A 20,505-nucleotide genomic window follows, 5' to 3' on the forward strand; every position below is an offset into this window, starting at 1 on the left:
CTCTGTAAAACTGACTAAAACAACAACAAAATAACAGAGCCATTTCTGTCGCCAAGACTCTTTCTTTGTGTGTATACAGTCATACACATAAACACACACACATGCAATCAACCAAGAAAACAAACAGGCCTTCCTCTTAGCATGTCAATCTGAATGCAACAACAGTTTGGATGAATAAAAATGCATCACTGCATAAATACAGCTACTCTTATAGACAAAAGGGTCCTCCAAGAATGATTTCAAATATTCTATATTTCTAAATCTGTTTAATACATTTAATACATGTTTTGCTCTGCAATCCTGAAGCTCACCGGTACGTAAGAAAGTGAAAACACCACTTGGTCAACACATCAATCTGAAGGTACTTGTTAACTTCCTAGAACACATGTTATTCACCATATAATAATTACAATTACCCTCTATGACAGCTGGTTTGTTGGCAGTTTTCTCATGTTAGCAAGTGGTGTTGTGGTTGATATAAATTGATGTCTCCTCTCACATTTTCTCACAAAATGCTGTAACTGCATGCAGCTCAGAATTTGAACAATGGATCATCATCCACCTGACAACCCTCCTTTTAAGGGTCTAGCAGCTCTGTGAGGCTGTACTTTGACACAATGGCACATGTTACAATGATAAAATGTTGATGCTAAGCAGGTATGATGTTTACCATACTCCTGATCTTAGTGTAGTGTGTTAGCATGGTAACATTAGCTAGTTAGCACCATATTTTGACCTGATGATGCTTTTTTTAAACCTTAATAATAAGCAGGGGATGGTCTTCTTTACACACTACAATCAGGGTTATGTGTACCCGACACGGTCCATGCATTTTGAACAACATAAAAAAAAGTATTTTAAAAAACTAAACAGGGTGCAAAAACTGTGAATTGGCCTTTAGATGAAAAGTCTGAACCTAATTTCAAGGAAATCCATTCAATATATGTTAAAATTCTTTACATTATATTAAAGCATATGTGATGATTTTTTTCATGGTACAATTTTAACTTTAACCAGTGTCATAGTTGAGTTATACAGAGTATGTACGTAACAAGGAAGTCTGTACAATCTGTATATTGTCTGTTCGTGGTGAATAAACACTGACTGCCTGCCAGCATGAACAATGCAAAGCAAAAATCCTCTTTGACTTCAATCAGAACGCATCATTGAACTCACCAGACTCATGCTGGAAAATATTAGAATATCCGCAACACTTGTGACAAATACTATACATTATAATGTTACAACTGTGCAGAGGTAAGTGCAGAAATATAAATGTGTAACTCTGCCTCAAAGTGGCTATTTGCTTTAGGTGAAGTTTGTTGATGTGGTTTACGATGGGATCGATTATGGTGCCGCCAATTGTGGCCACCACTGAACATCACAAGGGTTTAAATCAAATCCCCTCGGTCCAGCTGGGTTACACAAATGGCTGCCTTGTTTGGTGACTTTGTCAGGACAAAAGTCTCAGAAAATTTAGATTAGACAGAGAGCGCAAGACAAAATAGAGTAGACAGTCGACTGCGAGAGAAAAGAGGCCCAAGCCAATCCCTAGGTGGAGGCCTCCAAAGGGGGTTTGACTGTTTGTCTGCTTCTGGAGGGACCACGCCCAGACCTCCACCACACAAACACACACACACATGCAGGAAGCTGATCTGTCAGGCAGCCAACAGGGTTTCCTGTGGTTGAGGCAAGACTACCGACTCAAATTGCTTATGTTCTTAACTTTTCTATCTTATCCTTTCCTCCCCTCTTTTCTCCACTCTCTCCCCTCTCATCCTGTTTTCTGTTGTTTTCTCTATTCTTAGTCATCCACCTCTCCATCGTTTCCTTCACTCGTCGTCTTCGTTTCCCTCTTCTGAATGTTTACTTGTCCTCTCTCTACTTCTATGCTCCTTCATTTGCGTCTTCCATTTAGATTTTTTTCCATCTTCCTCTCTTTTAACCTTCCATGCCTGGCTTCCTCTTCACCATAGAAAACATCCCTTCTCCTGTTATTGTTATTATACAGAGGGGGCAACTGGACCCAAGTATGTGTGTTGCGTGCCCCACCCTTGTCGCCCCTCCTCACATACACACCCACTCCACTCACCACAGTTACTAACCCAAAAAAAGCTCTCACACAGTCTCTGTTTCTTCTTAGGATCTGCTGCCTCTGGACTGAGAGGAAAGAGGGAGGTTCACACATGACTAATAATCCCTAAGATGTTCAATTCCTTGTCCCTCTGTACCATCTAAAAATTCAGAATGAAGATAAAAATATTTAACCTTCCCAAAGTTCTAAAGTAAAGGATATGATATTCATAGACATAGAAATGTATGAACATATAAAGAGGGTTTTTTTATGTAAGTTGGCCTGAACTTTAAACTTTCTTTTCTCCGTTGGTGCTGCCACTGTGGTGACAAAGTTTCATGTTCGACAAGTGGGGGGAATCAAATGGAAAGATGAATCAGATTTTCCTCCTTCCACCAGGGAGTTTTGCTGAAAATTTTAAATGAAATTACTAACAGTAATGCAGTATATGAGATTGCAATACAACATAAAATATTACTATTACAAAGTGTCCATGTGCTCAGTGGTTTTGTCTGGGGGCTGAAAAAGCTGATATTTTGTAGTCAAGTCTCCAGGATCTTCAGGATTTGTTTTAGGATAAAATCTTCCCCGTTGGATTAAATGATCATGATAAACATGTATCCACAGTCCATGTAAGACATATAGACATGTAGCAGCCTGTATCTGGTCCTGTGAAATGGATCATTAAACTACAGGGAATAAACACTCAGCTCTGTCACACTACACACAGTCTCACCATCACTGTATCACCACTGATTTTTCCTCATTTGTTGCTCTACTCGGGTTATATGACACACACACACACACACACACACACACACACACAGAGGGGAATGAGGGCACTCAGGCCATGAAACTTTCTCTGCATCCTTGTCCTCTCTGGTTGGTTTTACAGCGTTCCCTGCTACAGGAAGACAGTGACACTGACTGTACTGGCTATACATTCCTCTTCAACCCTCATCAGTTTGATCCCCACAAACTCTAAATTCAATGATATTGTCACAATACAGCTGACAATTTGAACCTCTTTCTCTATTATTATCCATTACAGAAAACTCACATTCTTCTGTGCAGAAACTCAAGTTGCCTCATTTGTTTTTGACATGTCACAAATAGCTCTTGGAAGTGTATAAATCTCTGGTACCAATGCCCTATTTCGGCCGATATTTGATATCTGCGTTGCTGTTTCCCTAGTTAAAACCATTCCATTAAAAGGATTATGCCACTGGAAACACATAGCTTTAAAGATATTTTGTCACAAATAAGAGGTAAAAATTGACTTGAGGATTAACCATTTATCTACTTCTCAGTGAATGTTTGACTCATTTGTTTTGTGAGTGATTATGTGTATGTTTAATTTCTGTCCCAGTAAAACAAGCAAGCCACCCTGAGATAAAGGAGAGGTTTTGCAATGTTCATAGTATGTCTACAGGATTATTTTTAGATGCACAAAAAGACACATTCAGGTTAAACTGGCAAATTAAATGATGTATACCTAATCTCTTAATTCCTCCTCCTCTTGATCCCCATTTCTCTACATACTGCCTCCTTTAGACAAACATCCCTGACGGGTAATTCACTAATCAGGTTGTTCAGAGAAATTCATCACATCTTTCCCATCCTCTTAACTCCTCAAATCCTCCCCTCTAATCCTCCTCTTCTCTCTGTTCAGGGTCAAGTTATTTTCCTGGTGCAGGAGGATGCGACCATCTGAGAGGAGAGGAAAAAATGAAACATAACGTTACAGAACAGACAAGAACAGTAGTAACATTAGATCAGAAGACATTTTAGTGCCACACTGGTGTTACCTCGCAGCCAGCTGGTATCGACCTCTGCACTGTCCTCCATCACAGCCTCCTCTCATCCCTCTTCCTCTCTCCCATGGTCTCTCTCTGTTTTCATATTCTCTTCTGTCTCCTCTCACCTCCCCTCTCTCCCTCCACCCTCCTCCATGGCGAAGGCCTCCTGTCGTCTCTCCTCTCTCCCTCCAGCTCTCACCAGCACCCGGATGCCGACCTGAAAGTGAGAAATGTAATATTTAAAGGACCAGAAAACATCTTATCTTACAATCAGCCCTACACGGACACACCATTTGAAAGATTTCTGTATTGTTTCATCCCAGTGGTTTTATGTGCACTGGGCTCTAATGGAAATGTGTGATATCAGGTATTTTCTGTTGAGTTATTGGGTGTTTAATCTCTTTTTCACTAATTTGTGGCTTAGTCTTGAAAATGTTATGTCGCAGAGAAATAAAGTTAAAGACGTTCTAAGACACTGTGGTGACATCTGCGATCTTCTACGTAGTCGTCGGCTGGGGAGCCGGCAGCACAGAGAGGGACAGAAAAAGACTGAATAAACTGGTTAAGAGGTTCTAGCTCTGTCCTGGACTGTCCTCTGGACACCACAGAGCAGGTGGGTGGGAGGAGGATGCTAGTCAAGCTCCCACCCCCTGCATGAATCAGTGGTGTCTTTAAGCAGCTACTTCAGCAGCAGACTGCTGCACCCAAAATGCAAGAAGGAGCGCTACCGCAGGTCCTTCATTCCAGCTGCAGTCGGACTTTTTAACTCGGAAGCAACATAATGTAACCATCATATTGCACTACTGTTTAGTATTGTATGCTTGCCTGCTATACACCAACTGCAATACTGATTACCACTACTGCACTTTATCTAGCAACCCCGGTCCTACCTGTACATACCTGCATCTGTAAATAGTGTACATATTTATTCCAATTTTAATTCCTTTATAGTAATTTAATGTATATTTTATTTGTCTACTGTTTGCTTCTGTTTTGGTTTGTTTTTTTGTACTAGAGTTGACGCAACGAGTGAATTTGTAATGTAAATGTATTGCTCCATATTTGTATAGCGCCTTTCTAGTCTTTTCGCCCACTTTTACACTACATCTGCATTCACCATTCACACACTGAGCCTAAGTGCTCAAACAGAAACTAACATTCACACATTCATACACTGGATCAATTCGGGGTTCAGTATCTTGCCCAAGGACACTTCAACATGCAGCCTGAAGAAGGCTCCCTGTGACGAAGTGGGGTCACAGGGAGCTGTGAAGAAGGTGGTAAAAGCACAAAAATGACAAATTAATAACAAGTAAATAACGTGGGGCAAGCAACATGCTTCTGAGACGCTTACAGTGGCGCCGGGCAATGTTTGCATCCATGCCGTAGCCGTAATGTGCCATGGCCGGAGTCAGTGGTTTCCTGGCGTAACTATGTCTGTCTGCCATTTCTTGCTACGCAGGTAGTGTAAAGTGGTTTTTTAGAGCTTTTTCACATAAAACTGAGTGTGAACCAAAAGAGTAAAGTTGCAGCAGGGGAAAACCTAAAACTCAGTAGAGACTGGTGATAATCTCTGTAGGTTCATACAAGTGACCCCTCTCACATTTGGCATAGCCACATATTTATTCATAGCCACATATTTATTAGCTGTCTCGTGCTTTAAGCCTAAATTCAGTTTCTGAGTAAATTATGAGGCTTCACTAGCCTTATTCTTTAGACTCTGGGAATAGACTAATGAACTGGATAAGTTAAGTTAGACTTCCGCGCCAACCTCTAATTCTAAATTCTACGATCTTAGTAAATCTTGGTTAATAGCCCCAATCTTTGCATAAAGTAACAACTGCTCCTCTCTCTCTGTCACTCTCTCAAACACACACACACACACACACACAGCTTGCCTTTAAAGTCTGTCTGCAGTTATTTCAAGGCTACCCACAGAACAGCAAAAAAATACAACAAATGCCATATCACAGCGACATACACACTCATCAAGTCTGACAAACGCTGCCGGGTTCGAAAGTTGAATTATTTAAAGAAAGAAAAACATTTCATGAGGCTGAAAGCTTACAGATCTCCTTGTCAACTGTCATCTAACAAATAAAAACAAAAACCCCAACTAAGATGAAACATAGTCTTTGTACTTATGGTTGTGACTTTTGCTCTACTATTGGTTATAAAATTGATGAACTGACAGAAAAAGCTCTATGTTGCTCCTGTTTAGCTACAATTAAAATCTATTCTCGCATTCTAAAAAGCTTGGCACACTTTTCACTTCAGGAACTTTGTCAGATGTGGCAGATTTTAAGTCAATTACAAAGTGCTTGAAATGAAAGACCATGTCCAACTTTAGACCTTGCCAAAAGGGAGCTATAGCCTGCTGGGCCAAATCAGCCCGCCACCCTACCATCAATCCATTCACGGAGTGTGAAAGTGCGGAGGAAAAGCAAATGAAAGCATGCCATGCATAAGTGGATGTAAAAGTCAGGCCACAAGCACCAAAAACCTTACCAGTGGTTGGTATGTCTTTTGAAAAAGATTCAATTTCTCAGATTGAGATTCAGACTAAAACCAAAAGTGGGAGACAAATAAGATTCGAGAAAGATTAGAAAAAATGTGTTAATCCTGTGTCAGAGGAGAGTTAAATGTGTGTTAATCAGAGGACAGGCTGGAGGAGAGAGTAGTGGTCCATCACTTCCTCATCAGCCAAAGGAAAACGTGCTCCACAACGCACGTGAGCCAATCAGAAAATTAGGTTGTTTTCATTTACTTTTTGTCTTTTTTAGACAGAAGCTAACTGAAGAGACGTGGGAGGGCAGCTATACTGGATTCACTGCTGAAACGTAATTGCCAGGGCAGGCGGGCAGAGGAGATATTTGCTGAGGAGACTAAACATCAGGCCCAATTCCAAACAAAAACCAAACTGGGCCCTCAACGATACCACATAGCGCCACCACTACTCTCACGCACACACACACTCTCTGTCTCTCATACACACACACAGTTCATATCCCCACAGTTCTGTAGTAATGATTGGTGTCTGCGTCTGGCAGAAATGAAACACTGAGGTATAAAGAGGGTATAGCCTTCCATCTATAAAACCAGAAACATCCTCATGAGACCCACAAGGGTTGACTTGGGCAAAAAGCAGACAGTTCAGCGCAATTCGGAGACTCTGCGCCAACAGGGCACGCAGAGAAATGTTCCCAAAAGGTTTATAAGTCACAGGGTTGAAAAGAAAGTACGGGGTCGCATTTCATGTGCTACTGCTGAGTCGTCAGCTGAGAGTGACCACTGAGCAGGACAGAGTCTGTGCCAACAGAGAGCTCAACTTGGTGTGTAAGAGGCTGAATATGTTTGATAAGATGGGAAGACGTCTGTAGAGTGTGAAGACGCTGCACGCAGCAACACACAGAGGACAACAGTGAGAAATAAGAAAAAGACAGAGAGAGAGAGAGTGAAGAAAATAAGAGAGAAAAATGAAAGGATGAAGAGGTAGACAGAGGGGAATGACTGAGAGGAAGGGGAGCAAAGAGAGGGAAGCGACATAAGAGAGAAGTCTGTAATCAGTTAGTCTTGTTGTGTGTCTTAAAATAGAGCTCTCTCAGCCTATAAACAGAAACCTACTATTAGTAGTGCACTGACAAAGCAGTCTCCGATCCAAGCGTGCACGTGTGTGCGTGGACGCACCCGGTGGTATGCGTTAAGGCCGCAGCACATATGGTGCTGGTTACAGCACAGCCCTCTGGGTAATGTGGTTCTGCGAGGGGCACCAGAGAACTACAACCACAGATGAACTGTCAGATTAAAATGCAGCTTCTCTGTTATATTTTCTTCAGTTTTAAAATGGGCTATGGAGAGTTTCTAAAGCTCTCTGTACTTTGGACAGTGATTAGAAACAAAGACAAGCTCCAAGACATAAAAACTGAACTACAGGAGCCTTAACAATAATACAGACATTATAAAATCACTTTTATAATGTTTGCTTTTGGCATTTTTGCCTATTTATTGGAAAGTATAGATACAGACAGGAAACACGGGAAGAGAAAGAGGGCTATGACATGAAACAAAGGTCCCCAGCCAGATTTGCACCAAGCATACCTAACCACTAGGCCACCAGGGTGTCCTCGTAACACAATAACCTTTCTTTACTCAGGTCAAACCGTTTTTCTCTCTCTGACCTTTATTTAACCAGGATGGTCCCAAGATAAAAACTCCTTTTCCGAAGAGTACTGGCCAATCAAAATCAATCTTTTTTGATTATTAATTAATCACTTTTAGTACTTTGAAGACATATTTTCCATACTTTTATCATGCACTGTGACCCTTTTTATGATTTTGATTAAGTCTGTAGGTGACTGTGTCATTGTTAAATGTTTTTTATATATACAGCAACATCTTTATAGACAACACTTTCACAGTGCCCCACAGAAAACAATCAGCACGAGTCACATGTGGAAAGAAAGTGTTCACCTGTTCTGAAAAATCTGTGAAAGGTGGCCGACATTGTAGGTGGGTGGTGTGTATCTATAAAGACATGTCAGTCACATGTCAGTCACATGTCTCACCTGCGTGTTTTTCTCTGTATCCTGGTGTGGTTTTATGACTTTGTTCTAACAGATTGGGTCTGGACTGCAGGACTCTGCCTCGTCTCCTGCAGGCTTCTGTAAGTTTCACTCTCAGGCGGACAAACAGAGACAAGCAGGACGACTGGAGAGAGAGGCAGATAACAACACGCTTTCTCACTTTTTTTCTCTCCTCAAAATGTTACCACATTACTATATACACACACATTCCCCTTTTTGTTTTTCTGTCTCCACTTACATCGCTTTCCAGCAACACTGTTTTCTCTGTGCCGCTGTGTGCCAGCAGGTACTTTGAGTGGAACAGCCGTCCATCGAAGCTGTGCCAAGGCATCAGGGCAGCGCTGGGCAGTGGGCATCCGCTGGCACAGTTAGCACCCAGCAGGTGGCTCAGTCCTCGGACATAGAGAGATCCCAGCTGCACCGCACGACTGCAAAGGAAAGGCAGCTGAGAGCAGAGGAAGAAAAAAGTTGGGTTTTACATTTGGTTCGTAGAACATGTTTATCATGAGGCTTGATATTTGGTGTATCTTCTGTCGTCATACACAGCCATGACTGCAGCAACAGGGACTCTGTTTTGAGTTGCCAGCAGGTCATACTTGACTTCACCACATGTGACAATAATTTCCTTTAGCTCAAAGCAAAAAACACAGATTCTCAGCACCCCCACAGCGGCTGACCACACACCACATCACTCTCCCGAACACGGAGAGAGATCTCGGTCTTCCATTTAGTAATGTTAATAAATTAATCTACAAAATTTACTTACTACAAAAAAATGTATCTTCATTTGATTAAAAAAAATCATAACTGTTTGTCTTTACTCCACTTACAACACATCTAATGGTCTTTCTCAGGAAACAGACTTTGCTCAGCAGTATGTCCTCATTATTGATCAGTAATATGTATCATTTTGGTTCATTCACCTTAGACTGACTGACATACCAGATTGGCATGTTTATCATGACATTTACATTAATAAAGCTTATACAACTTAACTGAGAAGTAGAAGTTAAGGCATCCATCACAACTATAGCTTAAATCACCGTTAAAACATTCCTGCTATAAAGCGACATCTGTTTCTCTAGTATGCATAGTGATTGAGATTTTACTTACAGCTGCTAAAATAAGTGGCTTTTCCCAACCCAAATATGCACAACCTTATCTGCTCAATCTTCACACGTATATCACATGATTATATTTCAGACTCAGACCTCCCACTTTCCTGCCACTATCTGTCTAGCTGGCTATCTATAGGTGACAGAACTGATTGGCTGGTTACTGTATTTGACAGTGACACGTCTTTACCTAGATTTGCTCACTGGAACATATTTAACACTAATATGGAAGTACAGTAATGCAGTACATGTGACTTGAATGAGACTTTACTTTTTTAATGAAATTATACACTACAAAGTGTTGAAAATTAGACTGATGAGGCACTGAGTCGAGAGGGGAACAAGTTGAGGGTGAAAAACCTTTTTGGAACAATATTTATCTGAATGTAAACTGTACATTTTATAAATAACTTTATAACTTACAGGATAAATTTAATATAACGCTAGGACAGAATTTCCTACAGGTGTTCTTTTGGTACTGCAAAATAAATGCTATTGTTTGTTTTTTTTACATTGGGGTCAGTTTAAGTTAAATAATTAAAGGAAAAACAACAGGAAGGTTACGTTGCTTGCTAACAAAGACCATAGAAGTCAGCATTGGAGAAAGAAAAGAAAGAAGAAACTCGAGAAGGATGATGAACAACAGAGAACAAGCTAACTGTAACGACAGCAGTCAGATGTTGTCTGTGTGTGTGTGCCTGCTTTCTGCTCTCACCTGTCCTCTGGCAGATAGCACTGATAACAGTGATTATGTGTACATACACTCACACAGCCCTGTCTGCCACCTGCTTCCAGTCAAACACAGCTTCACCTTCTGAAAACAATGAACCTCTGGACAGAAACACAAAAGCCTGAAGGCGCACGCAAACACACCGACACAAAGGGGCCGGGAGAAAAAAAAAGATAAAGAGCAACAGAGACAGAAAAAGAGAAAGTGGCTGAGAGTAAAAAAGTAGAAGAATATGAGAACACACAAAGTGAGTGAGACAAAGACAGCAACGTGTGTGTGTGTGTGTGTGTGTGTCCAGCGGGGCGGAGTGTGCTTGGTGTAAATAGCTCCATGTGGTGAGCGTCAGCCAGGACAGACGGCGGCTGTCGCCAGCACACACTCTCTCTGTCACACACACACACACGCCACAATCACAGTCCCATGGGGAGGAATGTTGCAACGCAACATAAAGATCCCAAAACCTAGTACCCACAACCCTTTTCCCCTAAACACACACACACACAAATGGTGTGACAAATTTTTACTCAGTTGAACACACACTCACACAAACCATTCTAATCTTTATTCGAAAAAATCTGGTGGGGGGGGGAGGTTGGACAAATGACATGTGTATAAGTGTGATGTGCTGAAGGGAGCATGTGGTTAAATTCACGTGTTAAGTTTTTGTGTGCGTGTTAATCCATACACTAGTCACTCAGTTAACCCCCCTCCTGCCGCTCTGAACCTCTCCCAGACAGCATATTCAAATCAACGCCCAGCCCTAATTATTGTGTAGAACAGACAAGCAGCAAAAATACAAATTACTAGACACAAGTATGGTAATTAAGCAGTAAAAATAAATGGGGCTACAACAAGGCAGCAAACAGCACAGCCGTTTTCCCAGAGAATGGAAAAGCACAGCTGACTCTCACATCTGTGAGAGCTCACAAGTCACTGAATGATCACTGAAGACTCTTTGAGAGGACAGAAGTGTTCTCTTACGTCCGCAACTATTGAGTCATTATTGATTAATATGTGAATTATTGTTTATGATTGAATCAACCATTTTGTAAAAATAGTTCAAAAGCCCCATTGAAAGCACAAACGTCTTCAAATTAATTGTTTTGTCTGACCAACCATCCAAAACTCAAAAATATTCGATTAGTTTGATGTAATACAGAGAAAAAAAGAAAATCCTCACATCTAATCAAATGGAAACAGAGAGTCTGCATTTTTGTTTGATAAACAACTCACTTAATTAACAATGTTTTTCATTAATTTCCTGTCATTCTGATCGGTGCTTCTTGATCACTAGGCAGGTGAGGGGGGGGGGGGGGATCAGAAAACTGGTCTGTTCCTTCAAAAAATACAACATAGCTATTTTTGGTTGAAAATCAGTAAAAATATAAAAGCAATAGATGTCATATACAGTATGTGTGTGTTTGTGTTTGTAACTGACTTTGATCTGTTGAAGCTCCTGAGAGGATTTTAGTCTCAGACACACGGCCTGACTCAGGTAAGCATCCAAGTCCTCTTGAGACAAAGCTGGTACCTGAAAACATACACACAAACATGTACACCCATAGGAAAATATATGGTTAGCCAGTGCGATCACATCCCAGTGTGTCTTCTGTGTGGGTCAGTTTGTTTTGTCTGCTCTTTCTGTAACAATTCAACAGAGAAAGAAACAAGGCTGCACACAGAAACAAGGCTGCCCAGTTGTGTGTATAAAACAAACCCTGCAGCTATTTAAATAGAAGAGTGATGAGGGAATGTGAATACAGCAGGGATCAGACAACAGCTACAGTTGTCTGCCAGCTCGACTTTGTCGTTGTCCAATCATCTAACGATCCATCTCACAAACTGCTCTTCTGTCTGTCTGTTGCTCCTTCATCCATTTAAATGACTGGCTCCAAGTGCCCGTCTGGTTGTTTGCCCAAAAATCTGCATCTGTCTGGAAGGGTGCCTGTCGATCTCAGAGTGCTATTAGCTCAAATGATGTTGTAAAGACAGGTCTAACTTACTGAGGTGTAGGGTTAACATCAACAACTGATATTGCGATATGAGTCACGATTTTTGCTTTTATTTTTCACTGAAGGAAATGTGGCATGATGTGATTTTTGCTGGGGTTTGTACCAAATAGACTATGAGTTGCAGGCGGTGACATCTCTGTAGCACGATAATGTTTCCATTTATAAAGAAAAAAAATTGCAGCTCTGGATATTGCACTTGGCCATATTGTGATTTCAATAATATTGTTCAGCCCTACTTTGGTCACCTTTCTTAATGCTTTTCCTTTGTGCTTTGTCATTCAAATTAAATTGTGAAAACACTCCTTCATAGCAAACTGTTCAGATGTTTTTATTGTTAGCTTAGAGTGACAGTTGTATACAGTGTAAATAAAGTGTAAATAAAGTAGGATAGGACATTTTACTGTTTACACAATTAATTGCATATGATGCATATAATGTGTAAATAAATGTTTTTAGGCAGAATAATGTGAATAAGAGATTGCTCTTAACATTGAAGTGGAACCAATTTTATACATCAAAGTCTGTTTACAGGTGTTGGGGAGTACTACTACATACGTGAAAAAAGTGGTGGGGCCTGAGGCAGCCATGCAAAGTCTGACAAACTGCTTCAAGTGATGTTACGAGTCACATCAGTTGGTGCTGAAGATTACGAGTTTGAGCTCCTCATCTCTTCTTGAGGCAAGCTCATAGAAAAATGTCTCACATGAAAACAGATCTCTGGTTCTTGGTGCATCAATCCATTTTTTTTTACTGTCCATCAATGTTTAGCAATGTGATGCTAAATCAGTGGAGTACTCTTTTAAGACAACATGCACACATGCATCATGAAAAAGCCACTCTATCATCCTCAGTTTTTTTCTGATGAGGTTGGAAGACAGCATAAACCCTGCAGACAGCACTTCCTCAACTCAGCTCAACAAAAAGACTGTGTGAATTCACGCATTATTTTCAAATGTGGAAGAAAAGTAAAATTTCATGAGCACATTTAGAAAATTTTAAGATAAATTTCTTTGAAGATATAACTTGGAGGCATTAAATAGCTATTTAAGACCTGTCCGATACCAAAACATTTGTTCGATAACAATAATCTACACTGTATTTTTTGTTTAGCTTCATGCTAAATGACGCACGCACCTTTATCCAGGTAATGTGATCCTGTGATGTCTGTTGTGTTAAAGCACAATTACATGACGTCAAACCAAAAACACAAATCTCTGCTTCTTTCATATACTTTGATTGTGCTGGAGAAACTAAAACAAGGCATTACGGCAGGATTACAAACAGAACAAATGTTTATAGTTTAAGATTCAACAAGATTTTGCAACCAAAATAAAGACAGCATTGTAGTTAGGTGAATTAAGTAATCACTAAGATATTTAAAGCCCCTGGGTGGTTATCAGAGCAACTGTTGACGTAAGAGCTGGAGACTTGTGACTGCGGCTAAACTGGGCACTCTGGGTGATAGTGGCGACCACCAAGCCATGACAAAAAAAGAGACCGCTAACAAGTGATGTTTAACTTCAAATCACAAGAGCTGAATAATTGTTGTATATGTTACAGATGTAAATCCAAAATCAAAGGCTGACTTGTGTGTTTGTCACACAACATACAACAGGTGTGGCTTTACTACCCACACACTGGCATTATCTCAACTGAAGTGCCTAAATACCAACTTATTCCATTGTCCTCGACTGTTTCATTTAACAGCTTAACTTCTTCATTGAAGTCGAAGCCATATGGGCAGACCGGCTGACAAAAACCAAAACAGCCATATCAATCACAGTGGAGACTATTTTCGAAGTACCCATCACTAATAATGTTTTTGCAACTGGAACACCCAACATGACTCAAGATGAGGTTGTAGTGGACTAAATACTAGTATACCATCAGAGAAAATGTTTTTTTGATTAAAATAAAATAAAAATAAATTACATTTTAGGCTAAATATTTAATCTGCGTTTTCTGTTTCTCTTTCCTGGACGATTATATGTAGTAAGACAACAAGTTGCCACCTTTTCCTGTTTAATTTATTTGATTTTAGCCCAATAAATAATCACCTCACCTCTGTTTTACTTCTTATAGCTGTGTTGTCATTACTCACTGAAAGCTGTCAAAGAAACGACAAAAAGTTGACACTACCTGGAGGGCTATGTAAGTGACCAGGCAGAGAGCAGCCAGCAGAGAGTCTTCAATAGCTCCAAATAACTCGGCGAACTCCTGGCAGTCAAAAATTGAAAGGAATGACAGCAGGCGAAGAGCAGAAACTTCAGGACCAGTGCCGAACCATAACAAGTCCAGACCGGGCGGATCACCTACACATTCAGACAGAGAAAAATACAGTGGAATTTTGCTTTGGATGCAGAAACACTGCATAAAATGTTGAAGTAACTTTAATGTACTAAGCATAACCAGAGGGGACTTTTCAGAGTCATTCAGATGGCCAATGATGCCTATGAGTTTAGTCTATAGCTAATTTAATTACAGAGGAAACACTGGAAACAATTCTATGACCACATGACTCATTGTTGTTGTTGTTTTCGTTGCTTATCTGGAGCATTGTAAACTTAATGGGCATTACCCAAGAGTGGCACAGTGTATCATCATCTTAGCAAGAACAATTCAACAGAACTATAGCAAAAAAACTCTCATCTTCTAAACTTGCATCAGATGGCATAACTAGATTGAAATAACATTAGTAAATCAATATATAAAGAAAAAGGTAAAGTACATGGAAGGCTGATTGGGACAGGGTGGACCATGTCAGGTTCCTTCAGAGGGTTTCCAGGGTAGACAAACCACTCCCTGATGGTTGGAAGGTCAACAGTGCTGCCTGAAAACACGCAAATAAGTCAAGGTTATACTTGTATTGACTTCAGGCTGATGTCTGAAAAAGACAAAACAAACATTCATGTCTTTATTATTAAACTACAGTATTCACAACACCACAAAGTAAAAGCATAAACTCCGGTGCTAAGAATACATTTCTCCTGAGGTGTGTGCACAGTATGTGCCTGTGAATACGCACATTCAGCATGTTTAGTATACTAAGTTGTGGGTGTCTACCTTTACATCTGCATGTGTCTTAGATATGTGCTTTCTTTGACTGTGTGCATGTGCATCTTTGACCTTAAGATATGACCTTAAACATTTGTATTTACTGTATGTGTGCAGCCCATCTATTAAGTTCACTGTCCTAGCATCATGCCCGTGCAGCAGCAGTCCATAGATGTGTTGTCTGCAGGGCTTGTAGACAAGAGCCTGAGGCAGCAATTCAGCGTCCTCCTCATCCTCCAGAGTGTTGCTACATTCAATGACTCCCTCACACACAACACTGTAAACCATGAAACCATCTGCTGCTACGTGCTTCTCTCTACAGGCCTGGGGAAAACCACAAAGTAAAAAGTAATAAGCCAATGTGGCATTTCATATCTCAAAACATTAGAGACAGAATGAAGTACAGAACATACCTTTAAGATTTCTGGACTAACATTTTTCTCAAAGGCAGGGGCAGAGGGAAGTGCAGAGATGTCACCTCGTTGAAGAACTTCCTGTCCAGGCAGCAAGTAGGAGCAAATCCCCCTCTTCAACAGCTCTCTTTGAGCAGCAGACAGATTCAGAGACTGGGGGATAAGCCCAGTCTCTACCTCATCTCTGCCCCACAAGGAGCTCACAAGGTGGGATACAGCTAGAACCATCTGCCCCTGAGGAGCACCCGAGTGTGGTGTAGGTTTGTTTATCCTGGGAAACAATACAATTGCTGTCATGTAATGTCCTCATCTTAACTTTAACTAAGCTAACTCACCATCATAAATATTACAAATTCGGTTTTAATGTTCTTTTAACTAAATGTAGTCAACAATAAAGAGGACGTTTATTTTAAAGAGGATAAGAATGAAAATTCCATTTCAATATTCATAAGTAATAACAAATATTAATAGCACGCAAACACCAAGGTAAAACCTCAAAGGCACCTGTATGTTTCCATGGCGTCGTTCCTGATGTGCTGCATCTTCTCCTCTGACACCACATCGTTACCTAGCAGACAGGCCAGCAGTGGTAGCTGGGTAACAGCCAATCCAATGGTTCGGCAGAGCCTCTGTCGGTCGTACAGGACAGTGGTGAGGCTGTCTATCCGCAGCTTTGCCACAGACAAGTAGGGGGCACTTTAAGATAAAACTACATGTTCAGATCAGACAGTTTATCCACATTTTCAATGACTTATCAATCCATAACATCAAAGTTCCAGAATCTATTAATCTATTATCAACTTCAGCATTTTAACTGTGACCAGTGGGTACTGTAGTGCAGGTAATTCTGCAGCAATTTAATGTATGATTTTTTAATATTTAAATTCAACAAAGTCCAAAAGTATAACAACGTGATCATTTTAGCATACCTGTCGTATATGATAAAGTCTGTGTCCTGTCCCAGAATGCCCATACTGCTATGCTGACGAGCATAGCGTGCTATCTCATAATCAGCCTCCTGTACTGAGCAGAACACTTCCTGACCCAGTGACCTGTACGCAACAAAAATCAATCAGATCTCAGATCAATGAAGCACTGTCTTAAACATACATTACTAACTGTATTGTCACGATGTATAGATTATGTACAAGAGGGCTGCTGCATCGTGATCAGTCTCGTAAATGCTTACCTGAGAGCAAAGGGCGTGAATGTTGCCAGACCAGAAGGCAGACAAAAGAGCTCTCTACCAGGTTGCACTCCATGTGCCTTCATGTGACGAAATAATTTAGAAACCTCCCTGTTCACTCTGCGTCTCCTCTTCACCTGCGGACAGGAGAGGATGTTGCATACAGGGGGCTGAGACAGTGTAAACTTACTAGATCATGTCAGTAAATATGACAGACTTTTGATACATCATGCATATGTTCTTTAAATCCTGTGACATCATTAACATCTACACTGTTGTGCTACAGAAAACAATATGTCAATAAACTCTATAACTGAAGACAGTAGTGGATTGACAGTCTTTCATCAGGTGAACTTCTAAGACGTGCGTGTTGTGAATTACAGCATTTAAATATGTTTTCTAAAAGAAAAAATATATATATATACATATATATATAAAACACCACAGGTTTACAGAGATTCTTTCCTCACCCACTCCTGTCTCTTCTGCTCTTCCACCACCCCATCAAAGAAGAAGACTAGTCTGATGCCTGCTGAAGTGAAGGCCTCCACCCAGGTCTTTAGCACATCCATGTACTCCCTCCACTGGCCCCCACATACCCAGTCCTTACATGAGTACCAGTGGCGCAGGCAGGCCATACCATCCACAACAAGTGTGGGGCCTAAATAAGAGTAAAATACAAATGTAATAAAGAGCAGGCCTGCGTGTTGACCCACCCTGACAAAATACCCCAATAATACATAATAAATGTCCAGTTTCCTGTTTTTGTGGCTGTCACTGTTTTCACTTTGTTAGCACTACTTTTATCTTTCAAACTACTTGCATTACTGAAGCAAAGTCTATGTATGTGGTTTAAAATTAGGGATACTGAAAAAATCTATACATGTTTTGACTAACACTAATCTATAAATAGTTAAATGATTCATATATTAAAGACAAGGAAGAGAAAAAAACAGAAAACTAAATATACTGTTAATCATCAAATGCAAAATTTCTGTCTGTCATCTAAATATCCGAGGACTCACTACACTATTATCTGCTCCCATTCAAATTTCAAATTTATTACATTAAAATGTTAAATGCTTTGAGCCCAAATTGACATTTGATATCTCTCTTATATCTCTTTGGGGATTACAATTCAGTTATTTTGTGGCTCATCACCCAGACCAGACAGATGCATGTGTTTTCACACTGAATGCTATATTATCTATATATCTATTTAACTTTCTTGTTAAAACAGGTATTCCAGTTGTCCAGGTATTACTATCTATTACAACTAGCATGTGTAACAGTTCATCCATCCAACCGCTTATCCTGCGTACAGGGTCGCGGGGGCTGGAGCCAATCCCAGCTGACATCGGGCAAAAGGGTACACCCTGGACAGGTCGCCAGTCCATCGCAGATGTGTAACAGTACTCTTAGTAATAATGTAAGTGTATGTATGGTTACCACTACTCACAATGGCACAACCTTAAACAAGTACTGTGGGCAGATGTATACAGTATATACCTGCATTGGTAGAGCAGAAAGTTTTACCTGCACCTGTGCAGCAGCTTGTTTGAAAGGTGCTACAGAAAACAAGTTCTGTTATTTGTTTTATTTGATAACATCCCCATCTCCTCCCCTGACTAACCAAGGGTAAGGTAATCAAAAACATGGACCACATCAGATTTACACTGTCACACTGCTCGCACACAGTGAAACAGACTCAACTGGTAGTGTCAGCTGTGCTTGTGCTGCCTTGCTGGCCTTTGGCAACATGCTGTCTGGCCATTTCTCTCAGGTTTACAGTCACACAGGCTTCTGGACAGCAAAGGTCCATAAAGTGCTGAAGACCTTTGACACCCATTTCTACAGAGAAGAAACAGAGAGACAGATTTAGCAAGGTGCTGAATTATCAGAATCAGAATCAGCTTTAATGTCCAGGTATGTGAAACTGACTCCGGTCTTACATTGCTCTCGATGTACATAGAACAAGCATAAACAAAACACAAACACACTCAGACTACAGCTTATAATACACACATACCGTAAACAAAAACATTTGTAGACAGCAAGACAATAGTGTAATGGAGGAGCAGAGTGCAAAGGATGCTGGAGTAAATATGTTTGTGCAGGTATTATTATGTACATGAAGTAGGTTGATATGACACAGTATTACAAATATGAACAGCTTATTAGGCACCACTTTAATTTCACGTGTGCCTAACATCTTATATTTTACGGTTTTATTAGTGAGACTGTTTCGGTTTCACGTCGGGACGACATAAAACAAAACACAACGTGACATTATGTGACCGCTTGCCATGTTCAGTTCAGTGTTCAGTGAGAATAGAGTTAGCTTAGCTTCTAGCCGCTAAAATCTTATTTCCGAGTCTGCAGCGTTTGTGTCTTTATAAACCAACTAGTCTAAAACTAAGTTACGTCTGTGTATACGTTTAGCCCATATTATTGTTTCACAATACAAAATCTTACTTTAAAATCTTGCTGTTCACGAGTAGCGTTTGTCCTTGTTGTGTTTACTTGTGTAAATTCAAATCACTTCCTATGAGCTACGCGTGGCGTCATCACGTTGCAAAACAAAGCACACGTGCTCGGCGCGCGGAACCCACCACCAAGACTACAATGCAGTGGTATCTGTGCGATTAATCCAAATATAAAGGACTATGCGGACCCAAAATAAAATGTATCCCTAGAACACAAATTGGACCGCTAATTTCACCATTTACCGAGGTTGTAAGTAAAAAATAAACATCTTTACGTGGCATGAATAAGAATGGACCATTGAGGTTTTTGTGGGCTCAGTCCTCCCACAATAACTCCCCAGGCTGGGATCAAAGAAGGGCTAATTGCTCTCCAGGCTCTCCTGGAGAATGGGGGCTCTTTTCTGGAGTCACAAGCTATTAGGTCTACCTTCTCAACACAAAGCACCCCCGTCCCTTCCACTCTATTGTCTGAGTGGAGCAAGAATAAAGAAAGGGGCATATGCTGGATGTCAGTCCAGCTGTCAGCATCTGTCGTTCCTTAGCCAGATGCTCTGTGGACTGGGAGGACAATCCAAGTAGGGAGGAGCTGTGTTGTAATTTTGCCTGCCCCCACTCTTATTCCTTTGTAAGTCTTTAGGTTAGGATCACCTTAGCCTTGAGAATGCCTTTAGGAAGAAGGCTGTGCAGGTGTTTAATCACCAGCTGCTTTACCTTAGCCCATTTGTTTTAAAGTTATTCATGTACAAAATTGTTATTTCTGTGGTCATTTCTCAGGTTGAGGTCCATACTTATAGCCTGATAATCAGAATGAATTGTTATGTGTAAACAACAAGATGGAAAACAGTAACATCACACAAAAAATTCAGTTACACAAAAAAATACAGGGCTCTAGGAGAACAGAAAAGATAGTGTCTCAGAACAGTTTGAAGTTGTCTTGTAAAGTGGCTGTCAGTTTTTCTAGAATGGAGTGATCTGTCAACAAACTGAGTAAGTGTTAAATGGACAATTTAGCTTTATCTTTTCAGTTGGGCAACTTAATCTTCTTAGCCACCC

At 40.5% G+C, this 20,505-nt stretch overlaps 1 protein-coding gene across 1 annotated transcript; it reads right to left on the reverse strand.

The window, feature by feature from the left end:
- Window positions 1-3,403: 3,403 nt before the first annotated feature.
- fam120b (family with sequence similarity 120B) lies at window positions 3,404-19,530 on the reverse strand. The gene is made up of 15 exons (XM_038701487.1): window positions 19,442-19,530; window positions 18,680-18,817; window positions 17,437-17,627; window positions 16,970-17,103; window positions 16,710-16,832; window positions 16,285-16,476; window positions 15,781-16,051; window positions 15,472-15,691; window positions 15,042-15,143; window positions 14,453-14,625; window positions 11,740-11,832; window positions 8,695-8,901; window positions 8,439-8,580; window positions 3,883-4,090; window positions 3,404-3,784 (listed from the first exon to the last, which is right to left on the reverse strand). The coding sequence occupies exons 2-15, from the start codon at window positions 18,813-18,815 to the stop codon at window positions 3,754-3,756; spliced, it is 2,223 nt and encodes a 740-aa protein (XP_038557415.1). The 5' UTR covers window positions 18,816-18,817; window positions 19,442-19,530; the 3' UTR covers window positions 3,404-3,753.
- Window positions 19,531-20,505: the final 975 nt, after the last annotated feature.

This window comes from Micropterus salmoides, unplaced genomic scaffold, assembly GCF_014851395.1.
Source record: "Micropterus salmoides isolate LMB-PRFRI ecotype aquatic unplaced genomic scaffold, ASM1485139v1 Ms_hic_scaffold_6, whole genome shotgun sequence".
Classification (NCBI taxonomy): domain Eukaryota; kingdom Metazoa; phylum Chordata; class Actinopteri; order Centrarchiformes; family Centrarchidae; genus Micropterus; species Micropterus salmoides.